Genomic DNA, 27,369 nt, shown 5'->3' on the forward strand with positions numbered 1-27,369 from the left:
CTGTACAACTGATTTTCTATACAGAAAACTTGCTCTAAAGAATGTGGACGATTTGGGGGGTTTCTCTCAACACCTGGTCAGTTGGGAGGTGAGCTCTGGGGGCAAGTAACACAAACCAGAATAAAAGAAGATTGGACAGGAGTGAGGGAAGTCTGGGAAGATAAAGACAGAAGCAGCCAGAGAACAAGATGGGAGCAGGAGAGAAACTACAATGTGACTGTATAATTATTCTCTAACTGTAAATAGTGTATCATATATAGTCTTAGTTTAATTGTAATTGTTTAATTGTCGTAACAATAAACTGATTTATTATTCAGTATAATCATTTTGATATACACTTATTGGTGTGGATTCTTTGTCTGCTTGCTGAAAAGAACCATAAACCCTGGTGAGAGAATATTATTGTTAAAGGGATACTGTCATGGGAAAAAAAAATTTTTCAAAATGAATCAGTTAATAGTGCTGCTCCAGCAGAATTCTGCACTGAAATCCATTTCTCAAAAGAGCAAACAGATTTTTTTATATTCAATTTTGAAATCTGACATGGGGCTAGACATTTTGTCAATTTCCCAGCTGCCCCAAGTCATGTGACTTGTGCTCTGATAAACTTCAATCACTCTTTACTGCTGTACTGCAAGTTGGAGTGATATCACCCCCTCCCTTTCCCCCCCAGCAGCCAAACAAAAGAACAATGGGAAGGTAACCAGATAGCAGCTCCCTAACACAAGATAACAGCTGCCTGGTAGATCTAAGAACAACACTCAATAGTAAAAACCCATGTCCCACTGAGACACATTCAGTTACATTGAGAAGGAAAAACAGCAGCCTGCCAGAAAGCATTTCTCTCCTAAAGTGCAGGCACAAGTCACATGACCAGGGGCAGCTGGGAAATTGACAATATATCTAGCCCCATGTCAGATTTCAGAATTGAATATAAAAAAAATCTGTTTGCTCTTTTGAGAAATGGATTTCAGTGCAGAATTCTGCTGGAGCAGCACTATTAACTGATTCATTTTGAAAACATTTTTTTTTCCCATGACAGTATCCCTTTAATAATATATCATTATTTTACACTATGAGTGATACAGTAAATGACTGTTACCCTTTGCTCTCTCATAACCACCTTTCCCTCCCATCTGCCTATTTGCCCCTCCAACTATCACTCAGAATACAATGTACCTGCAAGCTGAGCTGCTTTCCTCAAACCGGAGGCATCAATGAATCCGGTCTGGTTTCTGTCTATTGATCTGAACAAGTCCTGCAAAATAGAATTAGATTTCATGAACTATACTTCCCTCATGAAATCAGAAACTCTTTTAACCTTTAATAGTCTCTTTGGCATGAATGCAGCAGCGCTCACTGATGTCCAGTCTTCTCCTGAATGCCTTGACTTATGCCTCGACTTAAAAGAACAGTAATAGCAAAAAAATTTAAATGATTTAAAGTAATGGAAATAAAATTTAATGTTGCACTGCAATGGTAAAGCTGGTGTTTATATAAACAAGTTGCTGTGTAGCCATGGGGGCAGCCATTCAAGCACAGGATACACAGTAGATAACAGATAAGTACTACTATAGTTTATATAAACAAGCTGCTGTGTAGCCATGGGGGCAGCCATTCAAGCACAGGATACACAGTAGATAACAGATAAGTACTACTATAGTTTATATAAACAAGCTGCTGTGTGGCCATGGGGGCAGCCATTCAAGCTGGAAAATGAGAAAAGGCACAGGATACACAGCAGATAACAGATAAGCTCTATAGTATACAATGGGATTCTTCAGAACTTATCTGTTATCTATTGTGTATCCTGTGCTTGAATGGCTGTCCCTTATGGCTACACTGCAGCTTGTTTATATAAACTATAGTAGTACTTTTCTGTTATCTACTGTGTATCCTGTGCTTGAATGGCTGCCCCCATGGCTACACAGCAGCTTGTTTATATAAACTATAGTAGTACTTATCTGTTATCTACTGTGTATCCTGTGCTTGAATGGCTGCCCCCATGGCTACACAGCAGCTTGTTTATATAAACTATAGTAGTACTTAACTGTTATCTACTGTGTATCCTGTGCTTGAATGGCTGCCCCCATGGCTACACAGCAGCTTGTTTATATAAACTATAGTAGTACTTATCTCTTATCTACTGTGTATCCTGTGCTTGAATGGCTGCCCCCATGGCTACACAGCAGCTTGTTTATATGAACTATAGTAGAGTTTCTCAAGCAAACACACAAGCTGTACCAGTACAGGGCAACACTACATTATATTGTCATTCCTTTAAAACCCTTTCATCCGTTTGGTGTTACTGTTCCTTTAAGGAGTAATCTATTCTTCCTTCTCAGTCAGCGGGTGGGACCTGGCTAGGATATTTTTGGGGCAGACATGGAATATCAAGAATTCCCACAGTTCGCTGATTTCTACATTTGCACCAAAAAAATAAGAGCCCACGTTGCACTCGATGCGGTTCACATTCAAAGTAAGTTTAAGGTGAAAAATACTACAAAAATACTCCATGTCTGCAGGGTTACACGATGGATGGGGCAGGGAAAATAAAAAATAAAAGCTGCCTTACCTTACACATACTGAGTCGTTTCCAGAGACGCCCAAATTCTTGCAGACTGAGCCTCCCGTTGGCATTAAGCTGTGTGTATTTATTAAGGTCAAGAGATCTTAGAGAACATCCCATTTCTTATACTAATCGATTCCACCCACAACTCAGTTGCTTCTTAAAAGAGAAGATCCCATAAAGAGACCCATACAGTACAGCATATGTTCCCATTAGTCAGTGTCGGACTTGGATGCCAGGGGCCCTCCAGAAAACATAGGTCTTCAGTCATCCTCCATATTCTCTTAGGGGGTTATTTACTAAACTCCCCATGCAAAAATCACGAAAAATTAGTGATTTTTTTTTTTATAAAAGAGGACTTTTAAAAAATATTGAAATTTTCAGAATTTATTAAACCCAGAGAATGGCTGAATCTGAAAATCCAGGCATCTCAGACCTGGCGGGGTTGCATATAAGTCAATGGGAGAAGTCCCAATGATTTTTTGATGTGCGCTGGGTTTCATGCAATACTCTGTTTAAAGGAAAACTATACCCCCAAAATGAATACTTAAGCAACAGATAGTTTATATCAAATTGAATGACATATTAAAGAATCTTACCAAACTGGAATATATATTTACATAAATATTGCCCTTTTACATCTCTTGCCTTGAACCACCATTTCGTGACTCTATCTGTGCTGCCTCAGAGATCACCTGACCAGAAATACTACAACACTAACTGTAACAGGAAGAAGTGAGGAAGCAAAAGGCAGAACTCTGTCTGTTAATTGGCTCATGTGACCTTACATGTGGTTTGTATGTGAGTACAGTGAATCTTACGATCTCTGGGGGTGGCCCTTATTTTTTAAAATGGCAATTTTCTATTTATGATTACCCAATGGTAAAAAAGTATATTATTATGATAATGGTTCATTTACATGAAGCAGGGTTTTACACATGAGCTGTTTTACTCAGTATATTTTTAATAGAGACCTACATTGTTTGGGGGGGGTATAGTTTTCCTTTAAGGGGGAAAATTCCCAAAAATCTTGAAAAATTAGATTTTTTACTGCAAAGCTAATTTTCTGGAAAATATAATAATAAATAAGTGTAAAAAACCCAAGCGGATTTGATCTGAGTTTGTAGCAGAAAATATTGAGATAAATTTGTGCTTTGATAAATAAGTCTCAGTTTTTTTTAACATACTACAATATTTTCTTCCATCCATTTTTTTCCCCCATTCACATTTAAAGGAGAAGGAATAGCATTTTACAATTGGGTCCTAAAAGTTAGGCACCCCCAAGTGACTATTTTTACTTACCTGACACCCCAGGCCAGTGCTCCTATCAGCAGAAAACTGCACCGGCCCGGGGTTTTTCTAGCGAGCACCACGGAGAGATCCTATTCTTGCTTCATTATTTTTCAAATTTCCCGGGGCAGACGCATGCGCAGTAGAGCAAAATAGACGGTTTCTTCGTTAAAGTCCGGATTTCAGCTCTACTGCGCATGTGCAACTGTGAGAAGACCCGAAGAAGCAGGAAGAGGATCTCTCCATGTTGGTCGCTGGAAGAACCCCCAGCCAGTGCGGTTTTCGGCTGATAGGAGCACCGGCCTGGGGTGTCAGGTAAGTAAAAGAAGTCACTTGGGGGTGCCTAACTTTTGGCACCCCCAAGTATAAAATGCTATTCCTTCTCCTTTTAATTAAATTGACCAAAAAGTTTGACAGTGACACCTGAGCCCACCTGCAGGCCCAGATTTGCGGCAAGGCCGCATAGGCCCGGGCGGCAAAAAAAAGGGGGGGCATGCCGCCCAGCCGCATTATGGGGACGTGTGCGTCCCCATTCAATTGTACCAGCTTCGCCGGCGCGCTGGGAAGGGGATGTGTAGGTGGGCGCTAGGATCGTGCCGCCACCTGTTCAGACCCCGCAGCCTAGGGGCGGCCCACAAAGAAATCCGGCGCTGCCCATCTGGAGTTTTCCTGGTATCCCTGTGGGCCGGCCCAACACAGCCATTAGTGTCGAGCTCAACCCCCTCATAATAAAGAAGCCACTCAAAGGTTATTATTGGAAAATAAGTATTAAGGCCTCATAGAGAAATCTATTCCTTGGTCTTCAACATGCTCCCAAGGAGCAGAGAATGAGGCTGCTACGGAGTTGCCTGGACAGACGGGCATTTCATTAAGAAAGATACATCCATCAACATTAGGATCCCCCGGCAGGCGTCCAAGGTGAAGTCTCCTCGGCTGCCATTGAAAGTCTGATCTGGAAGTGAGAAGGAGGAAATGCTTAATCAGTGCTCAATGTTTACTCAGCATAAAGGGGAACACTTCCCAATGACATGTTATTGCCTAATGAAAGAAAATCCGATTCATTCAGACCCGGCAGTCTTACCTTTAATTATCACCTCGTTCAGGAGTCTTTGTAGCTGTTCAGCGTATAATTCCGAGCTCTGATAACGACACAAGCAGAAAACAGGTACCTTATTGGCTGATGATGAAGGCCACAGAAACCCAATGGGATATGAGCAGCTTATTTGTAATTATACACCCTGTCTGGGTCAGACTGTGTATGAACATGGTCTTAGTATTGGTTTAAATTTACAATAAATGCTTCTGCCCTGTAGGCTTTTGCTAAGTGGACAATAAGGGCTTTGCCCAAAATATATTGTGCTTGTTTATGTCATATCTAAGTTTAAAGGGTTCAGTTTCGGATTGGCCCACCGGGATACCAGGAAAACTCCCGGTGGGCCCTTTTGCTTCTAACTATGTGGCCAATTTTATGGTCATTCCTTATTTCTTTATGGGAAAAATGCTTAATAATGGAATAATAGACTAAGTAAATATTAAAGACTAGGAGAATAAAGAGATTGAGTGAGGAGAGGAGGAATAATAGTTTGGTAAAGTTGGCCCACGGTCGAATGTTTTCTGGTGAGCCCCTGGCATCCCATTCCGACACTGAAAGGGTTTATTCACTTACGTGTTGAAGTGCAAAGCACTAGGGGAAAACAAAAATGCACCCAAATGTGTTTACCTACAATGCAGCGTTTCCCCCCAAATTCCACTGCAATAGCTGCAAATGACCACGTGCTGCAACTGGCGCTTAATTTGGAGACTGAGTGCTACACTAAGAACAAGGATAAAATATATCATAGAAGAATAGGGAGCTTTGGGAAATTGGCCCTAATGGTGCCAGACCCCCATAACAATCATTAATAGGCATGTGCCAGTATCAACTTTCAAAAAGCTCCGCCTTAAATATACATTCGTTTAAAGAAAACATTCATTTTTACCTTATTACAGTAATGGATAAACACCGATTCATAGCCACCATCTTGATAGTTCTTCAGCACAGCCTGGGGGGGAACAATAATATTGGGGAGTATCCATCATTAGGAAATGTATCCAATACATAGTAGCAAGGTCAATAATAAATGTCTTTAAGTATACTGCCCACACATTACAAGTGACTACTACTTACACAATGTGATCACCACCACCCAGGAACCACCCTGAGAGGAGAAGTACTTGGAGGCTTCCGACCCTGTTGCTTATTGGGCAGCCCCATAGTGTCAGTCAGTTCATTCAAAGAGTTGTGGGATGTCCTGCCTAAAGCACCTTCCTCCCAATGGCTTGAGTTAGTTGAGAGAGTCCCAATTGGTTGACCCCAAAAGAGGCTGGGCTTACCAGAAAGTGGATGGGGTTTTGGCAAGTCAAAGTTGGTTTGAGTGTGACTAGGGTTGACAACTTCTCTAAAGACTAAAAAAGGCTTACGCATCTATTACATTTCTCTTCTATTAATAATGTTGGAATTAAGCGTTTGTTTTTTTTTTTAAATAAATACAGCTCCTTTGGTCGTAGCCTTAAAGGGGAACTAAAGTCTAAAATAATATAATGCTGGAAATGCAGTATTTTGTATACTAAACATAAACATGAACTTAACTGCACCAGAAGCCTAATAAATGATTTATGTTTTCAAAGTTGGCCACAGGGGGTCACCATCTTGTAACTTTGTTATTCATCTTTGCTAGACCAAGACTGTGCACATGCTCAGTGTACACAGCCAATAAACAATGGCATATTTACCCTTGAGGCTCAAATTCTAGTATCCCAACACCTTGCTTCCATCCAAAGCAATCAATCCGAAAATCCAATATGTGAGTGTGGATACAATGAAGCGCCAAAAAGTGCCTTTATGTTTTTACATAAAGGCACTTTTTGCAGCAGTACATATTGGATTTTCACATGCTCAGTGGGGTCTGGCTGCTTAGGGATCGTAATAAATTATCAAAACCGCACAAGTCAAACAATATCTGCCAGAAGCCGATACAGCAAAACTTTAATTAATAATAATCAGAATATACAGACTGCACTGGGCTCTGTGTTGTCATATAATCTAATGTGGATTTTATAGTTTTTGTATTGTTTAATACAAACTTTCTCCAACTCTGCAGAACCAGTGGCTGCAGCAAAATAATCCTCCAAATAGAATCCCAGTTTATCTGTTTAAATCTGGCTCTATGATCTTTGTCCCTGCAGCTGGAGTTGGAAACAGTAAAGGGGATGTAAAGGCAAAAAAAAAAATCTAACACAAATCTTAACACAGTCGCCGACTGCTCTAGAGGGAAACAAACAAAGCTGCTTGAGTTCTGGGTAAGGTGGGTTCCCCTTCCCTGCCCTGCTGTTTAAAAGTATGATTGTTTTTATTGCAGAGCAGTTAGGGACTGTGTGAAGTTTCCTATCCACAGCAGACAGAGCAAGTAAAATAGAGGGAGAATTTCACTGCATACAGGCAGGTTTCTTATAATGAGTAAAGTATATTGGAGATAGATTTCTTTTTCATTAGAGAAAGTAAAAATTTTTTTGCCTTTACATCCCCCTTTAAACATTTGTTAGTTAATTTGATATAAACTATATGTTGCTTAAGTATTCATTTTGGGGGTATAGTTTTCCTTTAACTTAAATGCAATTGAAACAGATACGTGTTACATAAACTGAATAACCAAAAACTTGTATTTACCTTGGGAATCTGGGAGTTCATGCTGAGACTGGAGCTAAACTCACTGAAAAACACAACAGATTTTATGCAAAGGATGATGTCTGTCTGTCTTTTCTACAATTTATCTATATCTGTTCTTTCCTTTCCCCTCCATCCCCCCCAAACCCAAACGTACACTGTGACATTCAGACCCATTCCAGTTCCATTTCTCACATGGTGCTGCAAAGTAACATTCTCATACTATTAAAGGAACAGTTTGGTGTAAAAATAAAAACTGGGTAATTAGGTAATAAAACATGTTTCTAATATAGTTATTTAGCTAAAATGTATCTATAAAGGTTAGATTGAGTGGATGTCTAACATAATAGCCAGAACACAATTTCCAGCTTTGCAGCTTTCTTATTGGTTACCAGTCAGTAGCCAATCTGTGACATGAGGGAGGCACATGGGTCATAACTGTTGCTGAATGCTGAGGATCAATTGCAAACTCACTGAACAGTTATGTCCCATGTGGCCCTCCTTACAGTCACTGACTAACTCAGAGTTAGAGAGCTGCAAAGCAGGAAGTAGTGTTCTGGCTATTATGTTACACATCCAGTCACTCCAGTCTTTATACATTACATTTTTTGACTAAATAACTATATGAGAAAATATATATATATTTTTTTTGCACAGCCTATCTATTTACCCAGAACAATTCCTTTAAAGTATAGGGCACATTTACTAAGGGTCAAATTTTGAAGTTAAAAAACTTCAAAATTCGACCATCGAATTTGATACTTCGATGGTCGAAGTTTTTTTTCAATCGAAAACGCCCGTTTTCGATCAAAGTAAAAATCGTTCGATTGATTGATTAAATCGTTTTTACAAAAACAGACTGCTCAAAACTTAGCCAAACACTCAGAAAGTTTATAGGAGGTCCCCCATAGGCTAATCAGCAATTTGGCAGGTTTAAGGTGGCGAAGTGACGAATTCGATGTTTTTTATTGGAATCGAATTTTGGCCTATTCGATGGTCGAAGTACCCAAAAATTACTTAGAAATTCGAAGTTTTTGAATTTGAAAATTCCCTTCGACCCTTAGTAAATGGGCCCCTATGTGTATGTTACAGTATGAGAATATTACTTTGCAGCACCATGTGAGCAAAGGAACCTGAATGGGCCTGAATGTCACAGTGTATGTTTGGGGTGTGGGTGGAACTGAACCTTCCTTTAATATTCAGCTTTCCAGGGGAGCAATATGATATTTACCTTAACCCTGCATCACTCGCATACTGATAATGGTTCTCTTCCCTGGGGAGTGAACTGCTGCCCTGGTTCCTGCAATGAAAGCAAATGATGAGGAGGCTAAAGCTGCCAATATAGAAGACCCTATGACTGGAGGAGCCCAAGAGAGAGGGGGCTGCTGTATGCTTTCAGGTCCCTCACCACTGTCAATGCAAGTTGGGGGTCACTGGGAAGCTAACGGTGCGAGTCATTCTTTTCCCCCCAAAGTGGGGACTGGAAAACTATTCTGCCGGCATTCAAACATTACTCCACTGCCAGTGCTTACTGCTTCTTCCTTTATATAATGTCCTTGACCTACTTCCACTCAATGTAAATAATGTTTTTGGGGTGCCAGTACCCGCTGACTGGAGTGCCAATATCAACTTCTTCTCACTGAATATAATGTGTTTGATTTGTCTATACTCAATGCCTCTCAATGTTTGCAAAATACTAGACTTGTCTGTACTCAATCTCTCACTGTACGTTATATAGAATATACTTTGTGTGCCACTGCCCATTTTTTGTAACGATTGTGCCCTATCATAAAACAGGCCCTCCATCGGAGATGGTTTAACTCAACTTAGTGCCTTGCCACAGAGCAGAGTAGGGATTTAAATCCCTTGGTAAGAAAGACTCACCCTTTGATTGGCATGTCCTGTATTTTACACTCCTTGCTCTGATTTCATTGGAGTTAAATGATTGGTTATCATCCCGGGGTTTCACATTTGACAGATGCTAAACAGAAATAAACCCTCCTACAGGGGCCACTGACCAATAAGATTAAGCTAAAGCGTGTATTGTGCCTTTCTTTAAATAGGAAATAGACGATAATCACCTTAATGCAGGATCACTGGGATAAAGTGTTTGGCTCCCTTCCCTTGGAGCTGATTTATTGTCTTGAAATCTAAAATGACATAATGAGAGGCATTAAAATACTCTGATATCCATATTCCAGGCAGTTGACTGTCTAGACCCGGCCCCATTAAAAGGCAAGTGGCCGTCAGATATAACATAATTGAATGTTACATTATATAGAAATGATAATATAAAGCCAGTGTCAGACTGGCCCACCGGGATACCAGCAAACTCCTGGCGGGCCCTGGTGTCAGTGGACCCTGTTGCTTCTAACCATTTGGTCTATTTCATGGCCATTCCCTATTTCTTAATAATGGAAGAATAGATTAGAGATGGTAGAGCTAAAAGACTAGGAGAATAAAGAGGTTGAGTGAAGAGAGGAGGAATAAGAGTTTGGAAAGTGGGTCCATGGTCTAAGGTTTTCTGGTGGGCCTCTAAGCAATCTATGGAGCCTTGGGAGTCACAAAATTTCTTAGGAGGCCTAGGGACTTCTAGTTGGACAGTCCTGCTTTAGAGTAAGGGCCATCAAATTTGCCATGGAAGAATGATAGAATTCTTCTTCTACATCATGGGGCAAATTTACCTAGGGTCGAATATCGAGGGTTAATTAACCCTCGATATTCGACTGCCGAATTGAAATCCTTCGACTTCGAATATCGAAGACGAAGGATTTAGCGGAATTCGTTCGATGGAACGATTAAATCCTTCGAAATCGAGCAAAGGATTTCGAAGGATTTTAATCCATCGATAGAAGGATAATCCTTCGATCAGAAAATTGTAAGGAAGCCTATGGGGACCTTCCCCATAGGCTAACATTGGCCTCGGTAGGTTTTAGGTGGCGAACTAGGGGGTCTAAGTATTTTTTAAAGAGACAGTACTTCGACTATCGAATGGTCGAACAGTCGAACGATTTTTAGTTCGAAACGTTCGAATTGAAGTCGAAGGTCGAAGTAGCCCATTCGATGGTCAAAATAGCCAAAAAAAACTTTCGAAATTCAAACTATTTTTCCTCTATTCCTTCACTCGAACTAAGTAAATGGGCCCCCTAGTGTCCATGTCAAAAAGCACAAGGGAACTGTTGTTTTTTAAGCATAAAGGAAATGAAGAGAGTCACTGGAGTAACTGAAAACTCACTCCCCCATGTAGACATGACCAGCAGAGACCACCTTAGCCAGTGAGGTCACCAATAAACCCCCAGGGTAGATCTGAAGATAGGATTTCTGCCTGTGTATTGAGAGAAGCTATTGTTCTAAAATGTCTACATCTTTCTTATCTACCATGGCTGCACCATCGGGATTCCCATGACTTATTGTTCTAGACTGGCACATGGTGCAAGGGAAAGAGCCTTACTTATCAATCTCTTTTGTCTTCAGAAAGATCCGTAAGAGGAATTCAGACTCCTGGCCTTTGCTTTCGGTGAAGGGGATGATAACGTACGTCCCTGGAGGAGCCCTAAATGAACGCGTGACTTCACGGCTTATTTGAATGTCTGTATTGATGACATCCATGGCTTGGTTTGGGGAATAATTCTGCTGAGATAAACCCCTCACACCCTACATAGACAAGCACAAATAAAATATCCATTACACAAGTTTGGGGTAATGTGATGTCTAACATTGCCCAAACTGACTCAGCCCAATGATATTTATTTGCAAATTGCAACACAATGTTTTACACATGTGTATCCTTGGTCTGAATCCTGACACTAGAGTGCACCAACATAGGGCCTTCTTGTTAACTGCACATATAATAGGGCTGGATAAGCAACTACTGTTTATTTTATCTACTACAGTTTATATAAACAAGCTGCTGGGGGCAGCCATTCAAAGCTTAAAAAGGAGAAAGGCACAGGATACACAGCAGATAACAAATAAGCTCTGTAGTATACAATGGGATTCTTCAGAATGCATCTGATATCTGCTATTTGTCTTGTGCTTGAATGGCTGCCCCCATGGCTACACAGCAGCTTGTTTATATAAACTATAGTAGTACTTATCTGTTATCTACTGTGTATCCTGTGCTTGAATGGCTGCCCCCATGGCTACACAGCAGCTTGTTTATATAAACTATAGTAGTACTTATCTGTTATCTACTGTGTATCCTGTGCTTGAATGGCTGCCCCCATGGCTACACAGCAGCTTGTTTATATAAACTATAGTAGTACTTATCTGTTATCTACTGTGTATCCTGTGCTTGAATGGCTGCCCCCATGGCTACACAGCAGCTTGTTTTTATAAACTATAGTAGTACTTATCTGTTATCTACTGTGTATCCTGTGCTTGAATGGCTGCCCCCATGGCTACACAGCAGCTTGTTTATATAAACTATAGTAGTACTTATCTGTTATCTACTGTGTATCCTGTGCTTGAATGGCTACCCCCATAGCTACACAGCAGCTTGTTTATATAAACTATAGTAGTCTTTCTGAAGCAAATACACCCGTTTTACCAGTGCAGGGCAACAGTACATTATTTATTTATTACTTAAAAACACTTTAATTTTTTGATGTTACTGTTCCTTTAAACACAGCCGTCTTCTACTTCCATCTATGTGCTTCCCTTTCTAAAGGTGTAATGAGTACATTTTATTTTATAGCACTGTATTACACTGATTTATTTTAACTATGATTCCTAAACAGGTTAGATTATGGGATAAATGAATTACTTTGTGCTCTTCTCTGCCTTCATCAGAAGAGACTTACCTTGGATGCCACCTGTGTAAAGAAAAGAGACATCATTATTGCATTTAACAATTACTATTAATTATTAAATAACCAAATAAGGCTGACAGAAGCTTGACTATCATAAAATGGAATACAAATTGGACTTGGTTATCATGCAAGAAGTGAAGAGGGTCTGGTAGAGAGAGAAAAGGAAGGTATAAAGATAAGGGAAGGAAGATATAGAAAAAAGGAAGGAAGGAAGGAAGGAAGGTATAAAAGCAAAGGAAGGAAGTTTGGGGAAAAAGGATGCAATGGAGGTAGGTATAGTGAGAAAGGAAGCAAAATATAGAAAAAGGGAAGGAAGTAAGGTATAAAGAGAAAAGAAGGAAGATATCTAAAGGAAGGAAGGAAGGAGGAAGGATGGAAGGAAGGAAGGAGGGAAGGAAGGAAGGAAGGAAGGAAGGAAGGAGGGAGGGAGGGAGGGAAGGAGGGAGGGAAGGAAGGAAGGAAGGAAGGAAGGAAGGAAGGAAGGAAGGAAAGAAGGAAGGAAGGAAGGAAGGAAGGAAGGAGGAAGGATGGAAGGAAGGAAGGAGGGAAGGAAGGAAGGAAGGAGGGAGGGAGGGAGGGAAGGAAGGAAGGAAGGAAGGAAGGAAGGAGGGAAGGAAGGAAGGAAGGAAGGAAGGAAGGAGGGAGGGAGGGAGGGAGGGAGGGAGGGAAGGAAGGAAGGAAGGAAGGAAGGAAGGAAGGAAGGAAGGAAGGAAGGAAGGAAGGAAGGAAAGAAGGAAGGAAGGAAGGAAGGAAGGAAGGAAGGAAGGAAGGAGGAAGGATGGAAGGAAGGAAGGAGGGAAGGAGGGTGGGAGGGAGGGAGGGAAGGAAGGAAGGAAGGAAGGAAGGAAGGAAGGAAGGAAGGAAGGAAGGAAGGAAGGAAGGAAGGAAGGAAGGAAGGAAGGAAGGAAGGAAGGAAGGAAGGGGAAAGAAGAAATTGAAAAGGACAGACATTGAAGAAGAAACTATTTAGAGAAGAAGGAAGAAATGAAGGATGAAATAGATAGAGAAAAGGAAAGATAAAGGAAGAAGGAAATATCATAACTGACCACAAGGAAAGAAAGGAAGATGTAGAAAGGAAGGAAGGAGGGGGAAAGAAGAAATAAAAAAGCATTGGAGTTGAAGAAGTAAATATATAGAGAAGATCTCTAGTTAAATGCCCCTTCACTGTGATACCCCACTGACTGTGCCAATCGCTGTCCCTCAGGTTTTTGCTATGAATCTGCCCCCATTTTCTGCCACATTCTACTTACCCTGCACAATGCAAAGCCAATGCCTATCCATCTCTGGCTGTTTTTATTCTCATTCTCCAGGCTTTGCATCAGCGCCACAGTCACATTATACCCCTTCTTCATCCCTTCAGAGTCCGACACTGATATCACATACTGGGGGTTCCTCCACAGGTCCTCTGAGACAATCCAATAAGGGACATACAGGAATTAACGAGGAGTTACACAAGTTATGTTCAAGGTGTCCTCTTGGGTCTGGTCTCCTGGGATATTCTCCTGCGCTTATATCAGCTAAATCATTTCATTAACCAACCCAACCCCTGCCATGTTCTCTGTATTCTCATTAGAGATGCACCCAATCCACCACTCGTAGAATTCTAACACCAACTTGGTAGGAAACCAAATGGAATTCTAATGAAATTGATAAAACCACTGGTTCTGGCATTGCACTCAGTAATAAATAAAGGCAGCAATATGATGAGATTTGTGATTTGAGTGGTCGATTGGTGGTTCCCCAGTTACTCTGGCAGGATTTGTTGCTTTGTAATTTAAAATACCATCATTCAACCTGGTCTGGGTGGGTTTTAGAAGACACCGAGGGATCAATTAAAATGTTGCTCTTCTTGTTGCAGAGGAAACAACTGTACTCTCTACACCAGCGATGTGACCCCCCCAACCCCCTCACCCTGGTGATCTAGTGTTTAATCACTCAGGGGAATCAGAACTGTACCAAGTGGTATTCTTATCAAAATTAAAACAAAATCTACTACAGGTATGGGACCTGTTATCCAGAATGCTCGAGACCTGTGGATCTTTCCGTAATTTTAATCTTCATACCTTTAGTCTACTAGAAAATCATGTAAACATTAAATAAACCCAATAGTCTGGTTTTGCTTCCGATAAGGATTAATTATATCTTAGTTGGGATCAAGCACAATTTACTGTTTTATTATTACAGAGAAAAAGGAAATTTGTTTTTAAAAATTTGGATTATTTTGGATAAAATGGAATCTACGGGAGATGGGCTTTCTGTAATTCGGAGCGTTCTGGATAATGGGTTTCTGGATAACGGGTTTCTGGATAACGGATCCCATACCTGTAGTAAATCATAAAATATATAGGAATAAAAGGAAATGTACCTGAGTTACTGCAGCCGGCAGCCGTGCTTCCTCTCACCCAGCGTCCGAAGTGCGTGAGAGTCTGCCACGCTCGCTTTGGGTTGTCAAAGTCGAAATACGCCGGCACGTGATTACAAATACTCGCAATGCTGAAATTCTGCAGGAAATCTTGGCAGGACATCCTGTTGGGACGGGACATGTGTCAGTGATATGGGCCAGTACTTCTCTGCCTTCCCTACTCACAAGAGTTAATATATTGTCTCACTTGTTCCGAACCAGCGCCCCCCAGAGTCCATAAGAAGGAGACTCAACTTCTCAAACTGTTTAAACTTCCTTACGACAAAGTAAGACTAATAATTAATTTTTTTATAATTACAATTCATTTTTACTGAGAGGTACCGCTATATAATACAGTAACATGCTTTGGAATTACCCATTTATGTCCAAAAGGGTATATAATATATAATTACCAGAATTCTCCGTCATTCTTTTGAACATTTAGCTTGTGCCTTATATCGGATCTGACCCGGTCCCACTGAGGTGCACTGAGAAAATAAAGAAGCAAAGTGTGAGTATTGGTACAATACCGGTCAGTAAACAGAGGTTGATGGAAACATGTTATAAACATTTCATGGCCTCAACTTTCCCTTTAATGAAAACTCTTTAAAGGGCCACTGTAAAAATATAATTTTCAGCAGAATTGTGCTTTATACAAAGGGGGGGGGGTTAATTTTACTGGCAGAATGGGTTCAAGAACTGTTATGGTGAGCATAAGATGGACGCACGGGCAGATTTTGTCGTCTGGACACACTTCCCCGAGCCTTCAGCCTATTGGGCAATATACACGGCCAAATTATGGCCCACCTGATCAATATTCTATTGATGACACTAAGGCTGCAAAAACTGCACCAGACTGTGTCCATCTAACTGTACTGAAACCATATTGGCCCAGAGTCAACATCTTGCCCTAAAGTGGCCATCAAGTCCCACAGTTTTTTATCTTATTTACTGTTGCCATTTGATCTTATGTCTCCATTTTGTCCTACTGCCTACCTCTTGTTCAACTTAAATCATCTTGTCAAACGGTTTTCATTGTGCTGTACTGTGTCACTTTCTGTGATACTGCTATCTTGTCCTACTGTCTCCATCTTGTCCTACTGTCTCCATCTTGTCCTACTGTCTCCATCGTGTCCTAGTGTCTCCTTCTCCTACTGTCACTGTCTTACCCTACTGCCACCATCTTGTCTATTGTCTCCATCTTGTCCTATTGTCTCCATCTTGTCCTACTGTCTCCATCTTGTCCTACTGTCTCCATCTTGTCCTAGTGTCTCCTTCTCCTACTGTCACTGTCTTACCCTACTGCCACCATCTTGTCTATTGTCTCCATCTTGTCCTATTGTCTCCATCTTGTCCTACTGTCTCCATCTTGTCCTAGTGTCTCCTTCTCCTACTGTCACCGTCTTACCCTACTGCCACCATCTTGTCTATTGTTTCCATCTTGTCTATTGTCTCCATCTTGTCCTACTGTATCCACCTTGTACTACTGTCTCCACCTTGTCCTACTGTCTCCTCCTTGTCCTACTGTCTCTCTCAACCTTATTCTACTGTCTCTATCTTGTCCTACTGTCTCCATCTTGTCCAACTTTCTCCATCTTGCCCTACTGTCACCATCATGTCCTACTGTCTCCACCTTGTTCTACTGTCTCCATCTTGTCCTACTGTCTCTATCTTGTCCAACTGTTTTCATTGTGCTGTACTGTGTCACTTTCTGTGATACTGCTATCTTGTCCTACTGTCTCTATCTTGTTCTACTTTCTCCATCTTTTCCTATTGTCTCCATGTTATCCTTCTGTCTCTATCTTGCCCTACTGTCTCCATCTTGCCCTACTGTCTCCATCTTGTCATACTATCACCATCTTGTCCTACCATCTCCATCTTGCCCTACTGTCTCCATCGTGTCCTATTGTCCCCAATGCCATTGTCACAATTACAGCCTGAAGCAGGCAAATAACTGTATGTGTAGAAGTCATCAGTCCATACTTATCACTCCATCGTCCGTTCCATTCTCCTTTCCCCCAGGGATTCCAAACACGGATCAGATCTTCTGTGCCATTCTTGTACTCCACCTAAAAAGCACATCTAATTCAGAGCCTTCTAGCTCCATAGGATGAATGTTGCCCTCTGTGGCACAGGTTTATATAGCTTTGGGATACCAAAGAGCCCACATTATCACTGTAACATATTTTAAGGCCAAATATGTGCTTTTTCCCATATCTCTGAATTTCTTTACATGGAACCCCATTTTCCATAGGAACCAACTAGTATTCGCTATTTGAACCATCCATGGAGAAGACAGTTTTGCATATAACTGATGCAATATGTCTCTGTATCTCCACTTTGCCTTCCCATTATCTTACTTACAGGGATACCCTGGTACAGAATTAGCATAAATTACACATATTGTACTTATTAACCCAGGCGTATAGTTATTGATCAGGAAATATGGCACAGATGCAGACAAATCCAACATTTACTGGTCACTGCAGTCTGCTTTATGGCCAGTAGGTGTCAGCACAGGCACGATGATGAAAAAGATTATTTTATGCTGCAGCTGGAGGTTAACTCTTTAACTGCCAACTACATATACTGTAATCTATTTTGCAGAAACTAAAGTTACAGAAAGCTGGGAAATTTAGATTTTAGGTTCTCGGGTTCAATGTTTTCCTAAGGGATCCCTTGTCGCAATGCAAAGTGTTATCTTGTCTGTGGCAGCAAAACTAAACATTTAAACAGAATCTGTACATCTAAGTGAGATGTATTTAGGCATCACGTATAGAAGGAATGTCTGTTCTCAATAACTCAATAGGCATAAATCCACTGAGGTTTCAATAGGTAAGTACTAATGTCTCATTATGTAGGGCAATGCTGGACACTTGTGTGACCCTCTACAATTCAGCTATAAATCCCTTACCTGTTTAGCATCCGTCACGGTGTAGGAATGACCCTGCACTAGGCCATTTTGTAATTCTGGATTTCCAGATTGTTTCTATTCAGAATAAATGAAACAATTTAAATATTAAAAAAAAAGAATCCAGGAGCTCCCTCCTCCTCACCTGTAAGCTTCCATCAGACTGTTCTAGTCCTGCCCGCTACTTACATACCTCCCAACATTTTATAAATAAAAAAGAGACAAAAAAGTTGCCGCACGTAGCCAATTAAGTTAGAAACTTTGTTTCTTTTTCTGGCTGTTCAGTGCAGAGAAAAACTGGACTTTCCAGTACAAACAAGGGACTCCGGTTTGAGCTGTCAAAAGAGGGAATGTTCCTCTAACAACAGGACAGTTGGGAGGTATGTATGTTACAAACTCCCGGCTCCTCCCCCTTTACCCTTCCATGAGAGTGTCCCACCCACTGTCTGAATCACAGGCCCCTCCTCCTTCCATGTAAGCTCCCATGAGAGTGTTCTGGTCCAGTTGGACATGTATTATACTTTTGTACTTACATTGCCGGGAGTGGTACAGCCCAAGAGTGAACCTGTTTTGGCAGCTTCTATAACGATGTCCCTCAAATCTTGCGGGGGTTTCATTAGATCAAACTCCACTTGCACCCCTCCTGAGAAATCAACCAGGGCTTCTGATAGGTAACCCCAGTGCAAGTTCTGGTAGGAGCCGCGCAGCCTGCAATCAGTGTAACAATGGGTTAAGTCTCTATTTTCTCCTTGCCTTTTATATCTATAGATGTGTCCATTATCTATCTATCAATCTATCTATCTCTCTCGCTCTACATATCTATCTCTCTTTTTCTTTCTATATATCTTTTACTATCTATTCTCTCTCTCTCTCTCTCTCTCTCTCTCTCTACATATATATCTCTCATTTTCTATCTATATATCTCTCACTATCTATTATCTATTTGCCATCTATTATCTATCATCCATCCATCTATCTATCTATCTATCTATCTATCTATCTATCTATCTATCTATCTATCCATCCATCTATTTATCTGTCTGTCTGTCTGTCTATCTATCATCTATCCATCCATCCATCCATCCATCCATCCATCCATCCATCCATCCATCCATCCATCTATCTATCTATCTATCTATCTATCTATCTATCTATCTATCTATCGATAGAGGTGCTGGTAGGTCTCGGTAACCAAGACCAAGTTCTAAGATAATAATTCCTTAGTGAACTTGGGGTATTTGGGCCCAATGAACAAGGTAAGTGACAGGCTAGAGCTCATCATGGTGCACACACAAGGGATATATGATAGTTAGGCCTTGTGAGCAAGATCATCCTTGTGCTCCACCAAGGAGAAATTGTGGGGTTATTATTCCCCAGGTGACACTCTCCATAATGTAGAGACCACGTTTGGAACATGACTCCACTGGAAGGGATCCCAAAACACCATGGTTCCCACCCCATTGGAAAAACTTAACTCCCGCCCTTTCCATTTCTAATTAGGCTGCAGATACCCCAACCCAGTTCTATTATAAGTCCAAGTGTTTCTGAATCTTGCCCCCCATTCCTGCCCTGCCTGTTTCCAAGGCTGGGGGGGGGGTCCAATGCTTTTATAACAGCGGGTACAAATTCTGACATCAGGCGAGTGGGGTGTTACTGAAGGTGTTGGAGGGAAGCATATGATGGGGAGCAAAGGCTGTTCCTATTCTTTTCAATAAACCTTCAGTATTCTACTGCCGCTGCTAATACTCTACTGCTGCTGCTAATATTCTACTGTTGCTGCTAATATTTTACTGCTGCTGCTAATACGCTACTGCTGCTGCTAATGCTCTACTGCTGCTGCTAATATTCTACTGCCGCTGTTAATACTCTACTGCTGCTGCCAATATTTACTGCTGCTGCTAATACTCTACTGCTGCTGCTAATATTCTACTGCTGCCGCCAATATTCTACTGCTGCTGCTAATGCTCTACTGCTGCTGCCAATATTTTACTGCTGCTGCTAATACGCTACTGCTGCTGCTAATACTCTACTGATGCTGCTAATATTCTACTGTTGCTGCCAATGCTCAACTGCTCTGCAGATGGGTTTGAAGGAGAAAGGCTCCATCAGATTACTTGTTCCTTGCAGGATATCTCTCAGCAGCCTGTAGAGAACTTGCTTTGCAGTAAGTATTGTTGCCCCCATACCCAATGTGTCACTTTCACATCCTATTTGGTGGGACACTTACTTGGCGTAGGCTTTCTCCAGCAGGCTGGGCCAGAACTCATTGTCACTGCGGGGCTGGACAGACAGGTACTTTCCATTCAGCATCGGCAGCCGGTCATCTATAACCACGTCCACCCACTCACCAAACTGCCAGAACTGCAGGACAAATGGACCAGTCATTTTGGAGAGGGGGGTTACATCCCATTGTAACATTAATAGAATTTAATATAATATACCCACTGCCCTGCCTGTAAAGGATACATAAGATACCCACTGGCCAATCCTTAAAGGATAAGTAAACCTTGAAAACAAACGCATGTAAAATAGATGAGGGGGCCATTCTAAGCACTTTTGCAATTTACATTCATTATTTATTTATTTTTTTAATTCCAAGATATTAAAAGATTAATGTACTGTTAACATCAGTGAATTTTGTTACACCAACGCCACCTGCTGGCCATTTTCTGACCAGTCTGACCACCAAGTAGTCAAGGAGGTTGTCATGAGAAAGAAAGAGGCTTCCCTGATGTTTTTCTGGTTAGGGAAGATTTGGGAAAGGTTTCTAATTTTTTTTTCTAAGACGAAGAACATTAGAGCAGCCTCTTTCTTTCTCCTGACAACTTCCTTGACTACTTGGTGGTCAGACTGGTCAGAAACTGATCAGCAGGTGGTGCTGTTGTAACAAAATTAATTCATGTTAACATTGTATGTATCCTTTAATATCTTGGAAGTAAAAATAAATAAATAATGAATGTACATTGCAAAAGTTCTAAGAATAGCACTCTCATCAATTTTACAGTCACTTGTAAAGTTTACTTATCCTTTATGGTTTCCAACCCACTAGCATAAACAGGATTATACAACAGATCAGGAAGGATATGGACAAAGGAGAAATCCGCAACTCACCCTAAAGTGGAAGACACCGGCATATTTGTAATTAAACTCCTGATCCTTAGGAATAACGTTATCTAGAAATTTCTGGTGCAAAGTCAAAGCTCCGACAGCAGCCAGGACCCAGCAGTCACCTGTGTTATAGATACAGAATAAAGTGAGTAATGAACGCCATAGGCACCTGAAGTTATTTGTCCTTTAAGGACAGGGGCACACAAAGCTACTGGGGGAGATTAGTCACCTACCGACAAATCGATTCTTCTTCGGGCGACTAATCTCCCCTAACTGGCTCCCCGCCGGCTAGAATCTAAATCGCCGGCGGGATGGCACTCAGAGCACTTTGTGTTCCGAAGTTTCCTTGTGAGGCAACTTTGGGCGCCTTCAGATAACGAATCGCTCCGAATGCCATCCCACCGGTGATTTCGATTTTAGTTTGGGGAGATTAGTCGCCCGAAGAAGAAGCAATTTGTCACTAAGCGACTAATCTCCCCCAGTAGCTTTTGATGTTCACCTTCCGAACACTTTTTTCAATTCAGTTGTTTTCAGATTGTTCACCATAAACAAAGACTTTTTTTCAATTGCTAAGCAATTTCCGATATCCATTCATTTAGCATTTACACTAGATTTACATATACAGTGCATGTAAATCGAATTCCTATGCAAAACAGTCTTTGTCAATTTATAGTCATCGTGATGTGGGTTCTGACTCTTGAAACTATGTAGCAGAAGCCAGCTGATTAACAGACCTGGAGGAGAAAGTTGACTTCTGCTAGATTGTTTTAAGAAATTAAATATTAGATATTTGCACTTTTTACATTGCAAATAAAAAGCATGTGAAACAACAGTCCAGATTTGGTTATGAAGAGAAGCTGGATAAGATGAAGTTAGTGAAAGTCCTCTGATCAGTAGTGATGTGAGGGCTAGCCCAAACCAGTGGGACCCGTGGGTTTACCGTTAGGTTGGGTCACAGGTGGGTCCTGGCCAGGCTCTTCCTACTGCCTTTACCATTCTCCCCGTCTGCAACATAACAGTAGCCCAACTGTCAGACGACTTTCACTAACATCATCTTATCCAGCCTTTCTCCATAACCAAACATTTCCAAACCTCTTATAAATGTAGTTGCACTTCCAGAGACAAACTCTAGTTCCAACATTCATTATAGATTCTAGATAAGTCCTTGCTATGAAGAGCCACATTTATGCTTTCAAGTACATTTTCTTACCTACTTGACCTTGGACAATATCAAAGATACTCGCTCCATCCACCAAGAGCCGGGCATCTCTCTGAATTTCCTAAAAGGAGAGGGAAAAGGCAATACACTCATATTAATTTTGGGGCTGGAAAAGAGTTTGATTGTGAGATTACATATCTCAATATATGTTAAGGCTAGAAATTCTGTATTTTATACACATAAGTTTCTGTACCTGCCCCGAGGTTCAGCAGCCCTATATCAGTAATCACCCAAGCTAGAGTCCTGCAGCGGGTCGGGTACTCGCGGGTTACCCGCAAAAACCTACTGTACCCTGGGGGTTCCGGGTAAAAGTTCCGGGTGCGGGTATAGACGTGGGTCGGCGGTTGTGCGGGTTTGCGGTTCTGTGGGTTTGCGGGTCTTCTCAATATCGATTTTTACTACTTTTTTCTGATCATGCCTACTTCCATTGATGACACTTCCAGTTTACAATGACAGCACTTCCCAATTCTTGATGGTCAGCGGGTTGCAAGTCGGGGTTGCGGATAATGTACTTGCGGGTCGGGGGTCCAAGCGGGTAAGAATGTGGGTTGTGGGTCCGGGTAGGGTTGCCACCTGGCCGGTATATTACTGGCATGGCCGGTAAAAATGATGGTTGATACCAATATTATTAATAGGGGAAAAAGATACTGTATATACTCGAGTATAAGCCGAGTTTTTCAGCATCCAAAATGTGCTGAAAAAGTCTACCTTCGCTTATACTCGAGTCAACGGGCGCTAGCTGAGATTGCAGTCACTGCTAATCATTCCTATACCAACAGAGGACGCTTGGGGAGAGACTGCAATATCACACAGCACCCTCTGTTGGTTATATGAAAGAATAACAGTGACTGCAATATCACACAGCGCCATCTGTTGGTTATATGAAAGAATAACAGTGACTGCAATATCACACAGCACCCTCTGTTGGTTATATGAAAGAATAACAGTGACTGCAATATCACACAGCGCCCTCTGTTGGTTATATGAAAGATTAACAGTGATGGCAATATCACACAGCGCCCTCTGTTGGTTATATGAAAGATTAACAGTGACTGCAATATCACACAGTGCCCTCTGTTGGTTATACGAAAGAATAACAGTGACTGCAATATCACACAGCGCCCTCTGTTGGTTATACGAAAGATTAACAGTGATGGCAATATCACACAGCGCCCTCTGTTGGTTATACGAAAGAATAACAGTGACTGCAATATCACACAGCGCCCTCTGTTGGTTATATGAAAGAATAACAGTGACTGCAATATCACACAGCGCCCTCTGTTGGTTATATGAAAGATTAACAGTGATGGCAATATCACACAGCACCCTCTGCACATGGTAGTGGGACAGTGGGACAATGCACACAGTAATCTGTTTGGCAATTCTCTGTCCCCATCAACTTTGCAAAGAAGTCCGGTTGATCGCTGGGGGGGTCGTTTTGGTGCAATGTGCGCTGCTGGGAGAAAGGACTGTAGTTGTGTGTAGGCTTATACTCGAGTCAAGTTTCCCAGTTTTCGTAGGTTAAGTTAGGCACCTCGGCTTATACTCGTATCGGCTTATACTTGAGTACATACAGTAAATATATAGGAAGGCCGTTATTTTTTTTTTTTCAAAAAAAGTGGCAACCCTAGGTACGGGTCGGGTATGGGTTCCAAAAAATGGACCTGAGCAGGACTCTAATCCAAGCCTTTCAATTTGCCCCAGCAGCTCCCCATCTTGGATATTGTTAGGCCTCTTTTGTGTGTCAGTGGCACTGCACATGCTCAGTGAGTTCTGGGCTGCTGGGGAGAAGCTAAGCTTAGGGGTTGGGAGCAAGGCTGAGAGGTGAGAACTTTGCCTCAGGTGGCAGTGAATGGCCAGTTACAAGGGGTGGAAAAAAGCTGCCTCCTGTAACTTAAAGAGCTTTAAGCACAGAGTGGGAGGGAGGCAGAATGGGGCTGTAGCAGCCCCAGGATCGTCCCTGGTCAGGGGAAATTATCAAGCAGAAAGTGAGGTTCATCTGTCATAAAAGCTGATGCTACAGGGCTGATTATAAATCAATTGTGATGCAGGTTACACTGATTTCTATGCTGCCATGTTGTGGGACTCTGAATTCATTACTTATCAGCCTTATATTGTGTGTGTTATATTGTATATATACTGTATATTTTGACTGTTATATTGTATATATACTGTATATTGTCGGTCCCTAAGCTCAGTAAGTGACAGCAGCACAGAGCATGTGCAGTGAAGCAGCAGAAAAGAAGATGGGGAGCTACTGGGGCATCTTTGGAGACACAGATCTTTACTGCTAAAGGGCTGTGGTTGCCTTGGGCAGGTGCAGAAGCACAAAATTTAAAGAGCAGAATTTCTAGCGTAAATCTTTGATTTAGTTCTCCTTTAAGAAGAGAAGAGCTACACGACTCATTTTAACGAGGAATATCATCCCATTACTGTGAGGCGTAATTATAGCACTTGAAATCAAGATCTATGATAGATTAAAAGAAATGTGTCAGTGGCGTTGCCTTGCGTCTAATGACAGCGATCCTTCTTCTTCCATTAATTCCGTCTTCCATAATCTTCTGCTTTATGTTTCTTCCATAGAAAAAGCCCCATAATGTCACTTTGATGCTGCCCTAACTAAAGAGCTAATGTCTTCCATCACTATCTCTCAATTAAGGGAAAGCTGCTCATCACCGCTCATTCAGACTTTTTGAAACTGTGATTATCTCGTTTTGATTCTCGCAACATGATTTCAGTTAATCACAAAACAACACAGAACCAGACCCTTCTATAGATCTACTGGGAAACCAACTCTCTTATTATCTGCCTCATCAGTTTTCATATATATATTTATATTTATAAACAGAATATATATTTATTAAGATAGCTAAAATCTCAGCCATAAAGCAGGACAGGACTGCTGCTTACAATGGGGATCAGATAAGACTGGTGCAGCCACTGGGACAGAATGCTCTGTTATACAGATAGCTAAAATCTCAGCCATAAAGCAGGACAGGACTGCTGCTTACAATGGGGATCAGATAAGACTGGTGCAGCCACTGGGACAGAATGCTCTGTTATACAGATAGCTAGAATCTCAGCCATAAAGCAGGGCAGGACTGCTGCTTACAATGGGGATCAGATAGGATCTGTGCAGCCACTGGGACAGAATGTTCTGTTATACAGATAGCTAGAATCTCAGCTGCCATAAAGCAGGACAGGACTGCTGCTTACAACGGGGATCAGATAGGATCTGTGCAGCCACTGGGACAGAATGCTCCGTTATACAGATAGCTAGAATCTCAGCCATAAAGCAGGACAGGACTGCTGCTTACAATGGGGATCAGATAGGATCTGTGCAGCCACTGGGACAGAATGCTCTGTTATACAGATAGCTAGAATCTCAGCTGCCATAAAGCAGGACAGGACTGCTGCTTACAATGGGGATCAGATAGAATCTGTGCAGCCACTGGGACAGAATGTTATACAGATAACTAGAATCTCAGTCATAAACCAGGGCCTGATTCAGATTTATCAGAAGCTAAAATGCTACAGGCATGTTTTTTCCCTTTAAAGGAATTGTTCAGTGTAAAAATAAAAAGTGGGTAAATAGATAGGCTGTGCAAAATAAAAAATGTTTCTAATATAGTTTGGAACTAATAGTAAAATGGAACGAATAAAGACTGGAGTGATTTGATGTATAACATGTCAGTCTGAACACTACTTCCTGCTTTTCAGCTCTCTTGGTTTACACTGACTGGTTACCCTGGTTACCAGGCAGTGACCAATCAGAGACTTGAGGGGGGGCCACATGGGTCATATCTGTTGCTTTTGAATCTGAGCTGAATGCTGAGGATCAATTACAAACTTACTGAACAGAAATGTCCCATGTGGCCCCCCTTTTAAGTCGCTGACTAACTCAGAGTTATAGAGCTGAAAAGCAGGAAGTTGGATTCTGGCTGTTTTATTAGACATCTGTTCACTCCAGCCTTTATATATTACATTTTCAGCTAACTAACTATATTAGAAACATTTTTTATTTTGCACAGTTTTTACACAGTTTTTATTTTCACACTGATTTATTCCTTTAATACAGAATGCAATCACTTTATTTTGCTAATCTCGGTTTCAAATCCAGCAGATCTTCACATTCAGTCGGTGCAGGAGTCTAAAACACCCCTGAATTTAACTCGCTACTGACTTCATTCCTAATGGAAAACAAGACAATAAAGGCAGAATCCACCACCTTCAGATCACTGATAAAAAACGGAAAGGAGTCAATCATGTCACAGGCCATTAATTCTGCTAATCCTGGCGCTTATATTGCCCTTTAGAGCTTTACGTTCACTGCACATTACAGCTGGGAGTCTCGACAGAGAGTTTCACCAGTATGTTACAGAATGGGAAATTCTGAAAACTTGTCATTATTTATTTTTTTTCGATTTTTTTTAGTTATTCGCATTTTTCTTTTGACTCTTTGCAGCTTTCAAACGGGGGTAACTGACCCCATCTAAAATACAAATGCTCTGTAAGGCTACACATGTATTGTTATTGCTTGCTACTATTACAATGCTACTACTACTATTGTTTTTATTACTCATCTTTCTATTCAGAGATCATATCAGTTGCATGGTTGCTGGGGTAATTTGGACCCTAGCAACCAGATGGCTGAAATTGCAAACTGGATAGCTGCTGAATAAAAAGCTAAATAACTCAAAGGGTAGAGGCACATGATGCTATTTGGGGGAGATTAGTCGCCCAGTGACGAATCGCCTCTTCTTCGTGCGACTTATCTCCCCGCAATGCCTTCCTGCCGGCTAGAAACAAAATTGCAGGAGGGATGGCACTCGGAGTGCTTCGTTTTCCGAAGTCACCCGAAGTTTCCTCGTTAGGCAACTTCGGTCGACTTCGGAAAAAGAAACACTCTGAGTGCCATCCCTCCGGCGATTTAGATTCTAGCCGGCCCAAAGGCATTGCGGGGAGATAAGTCGCCCGAAGAAGAGGCGATTTGTCGCTGGGCAACTAATCTCCCCCAAATAGCATCATGTGCCTCTACCCTAAAACCACAAATAATAAGGAATAAAACCAACTGCCAATTATCTTGGAATATCACTCTCTACATCGTGCTGAAAGTTAATGTAAAGGTGAATAACACCTTTAACCTAGAGTAAATCAAATGCAACTGTCAGTTCTAATCCCATTGTGGATCATGTATTGTATGCATCCCGAAAGTAAATTCCTTTGAACTATGGACCCTTGGACAGGCCCTGCGTGCAAGCGATGAATACAATACATATTATGTTTAACATTGCCGTGATACTCCACCCGAGCAAACAGGAGTTCGGGTTACAGAGCACAGTGATATGCAGGTTACC

General features: G+C 41.4%; 1 protein-coding gene across 2 annotated transcripts in view; it reads right to left on the minus strand.

The window, feature by feature from the left end:
* The window catches only part of capn13.S (calpain 13 S homeolog), a 47,703-nt gene that overhangs the window by 3,163 nt on the left and 17,171 nt on the right, over positions 1 to 27,369 (minus strand). For both annotated transcript variants that reach the window (XM_041564223.1, XM_018264919.2), the window contains 19 exons: positions 22,004 to 22,073; positions 20,797 to 20,915; positions 19,913 to 20,046; positions 18,219 to 18,393; positions 17,689 to 17,763; positions 16,758 to 16,843; positions 15,188 to 15,262; positions 14,739 to 14,899; positions 13,624 to 13,778; positions 12,365 to 12,376; positions 11,014 to 11,216; positions 9,644 to 9,712; positions 8,794 to 8,862; positions 7,566 to 7,608; positions 5,839 to 5,901; positions 4,941 to 4,998; positions 4,741 to 4,811; positions 2,576 to 2,644; positions 1,180 to 1,258 (listed from right to left, as the gene is read on the minus strand). In XM_041564223.1, the coding sequence (XP_041420157.1) occupies positions 1,180 to 1,258; positions 2,576 to 2,644; positions 4,741 to 4,811; positions 4,941 to 4,998; positions 5,839 to 5,901; positions 7,566 to 7,608; positions 8,794 to 8,862; positions 9,644 to 9,712; positions 11,014 to 11,216; positions 12,365 to 12,376; positions 13,624 to 13,778; positions 14,739 to 14,899; positions 15,188 to 15,262; positions 16,758 to 16,843; positions 17,689 to 17,763; positions 18,219 to 18,393; positions 19,913 to 20,046; positions 20,797 to 20,915; positions 22,004 to 22,073 (1,786 nt within the window). The remainder of the gene's footprint in view (positions 1 to 1,179; positions 1,259 to 2,575; positions 2,645 to 4,740; positions 4,812 to 4,940; positions 4,999 to 5,838; positions 5,902 to 7,565; positions 7,609 to 8,793; positions 8,863 to 9,643; positions 9,713 to 11,013; positions 11,217 to 12,364; positions 12,377 to 13,623; positions 13,779 to 14,738; positions 14,900 to 15,187; positions 15,263 to 16,757; positions 16,844 to 17,688; positions 17,764 to 18,218; positions 18,394 to 19,912; positions 20,047 to 20,796; positions 20,916 to 22,003; positions 22,074 to 27,369) is intronic.

Source organism: Xenopus laevis, chromosome 5S (genome assembly GCF_017654675.1).
Source record: "Xenopus laevis strain J_2021 chromosome 5S, Xenopus_laevis_v10.1, whole genome shotgun sequence".
NCBI classification, from domain to species: domain Eukaryota; kingdom Metazoa; phylum Chordata; class Amphibia; order Anura; family Pipidae; genus Xenopus; species Xenopus laevis.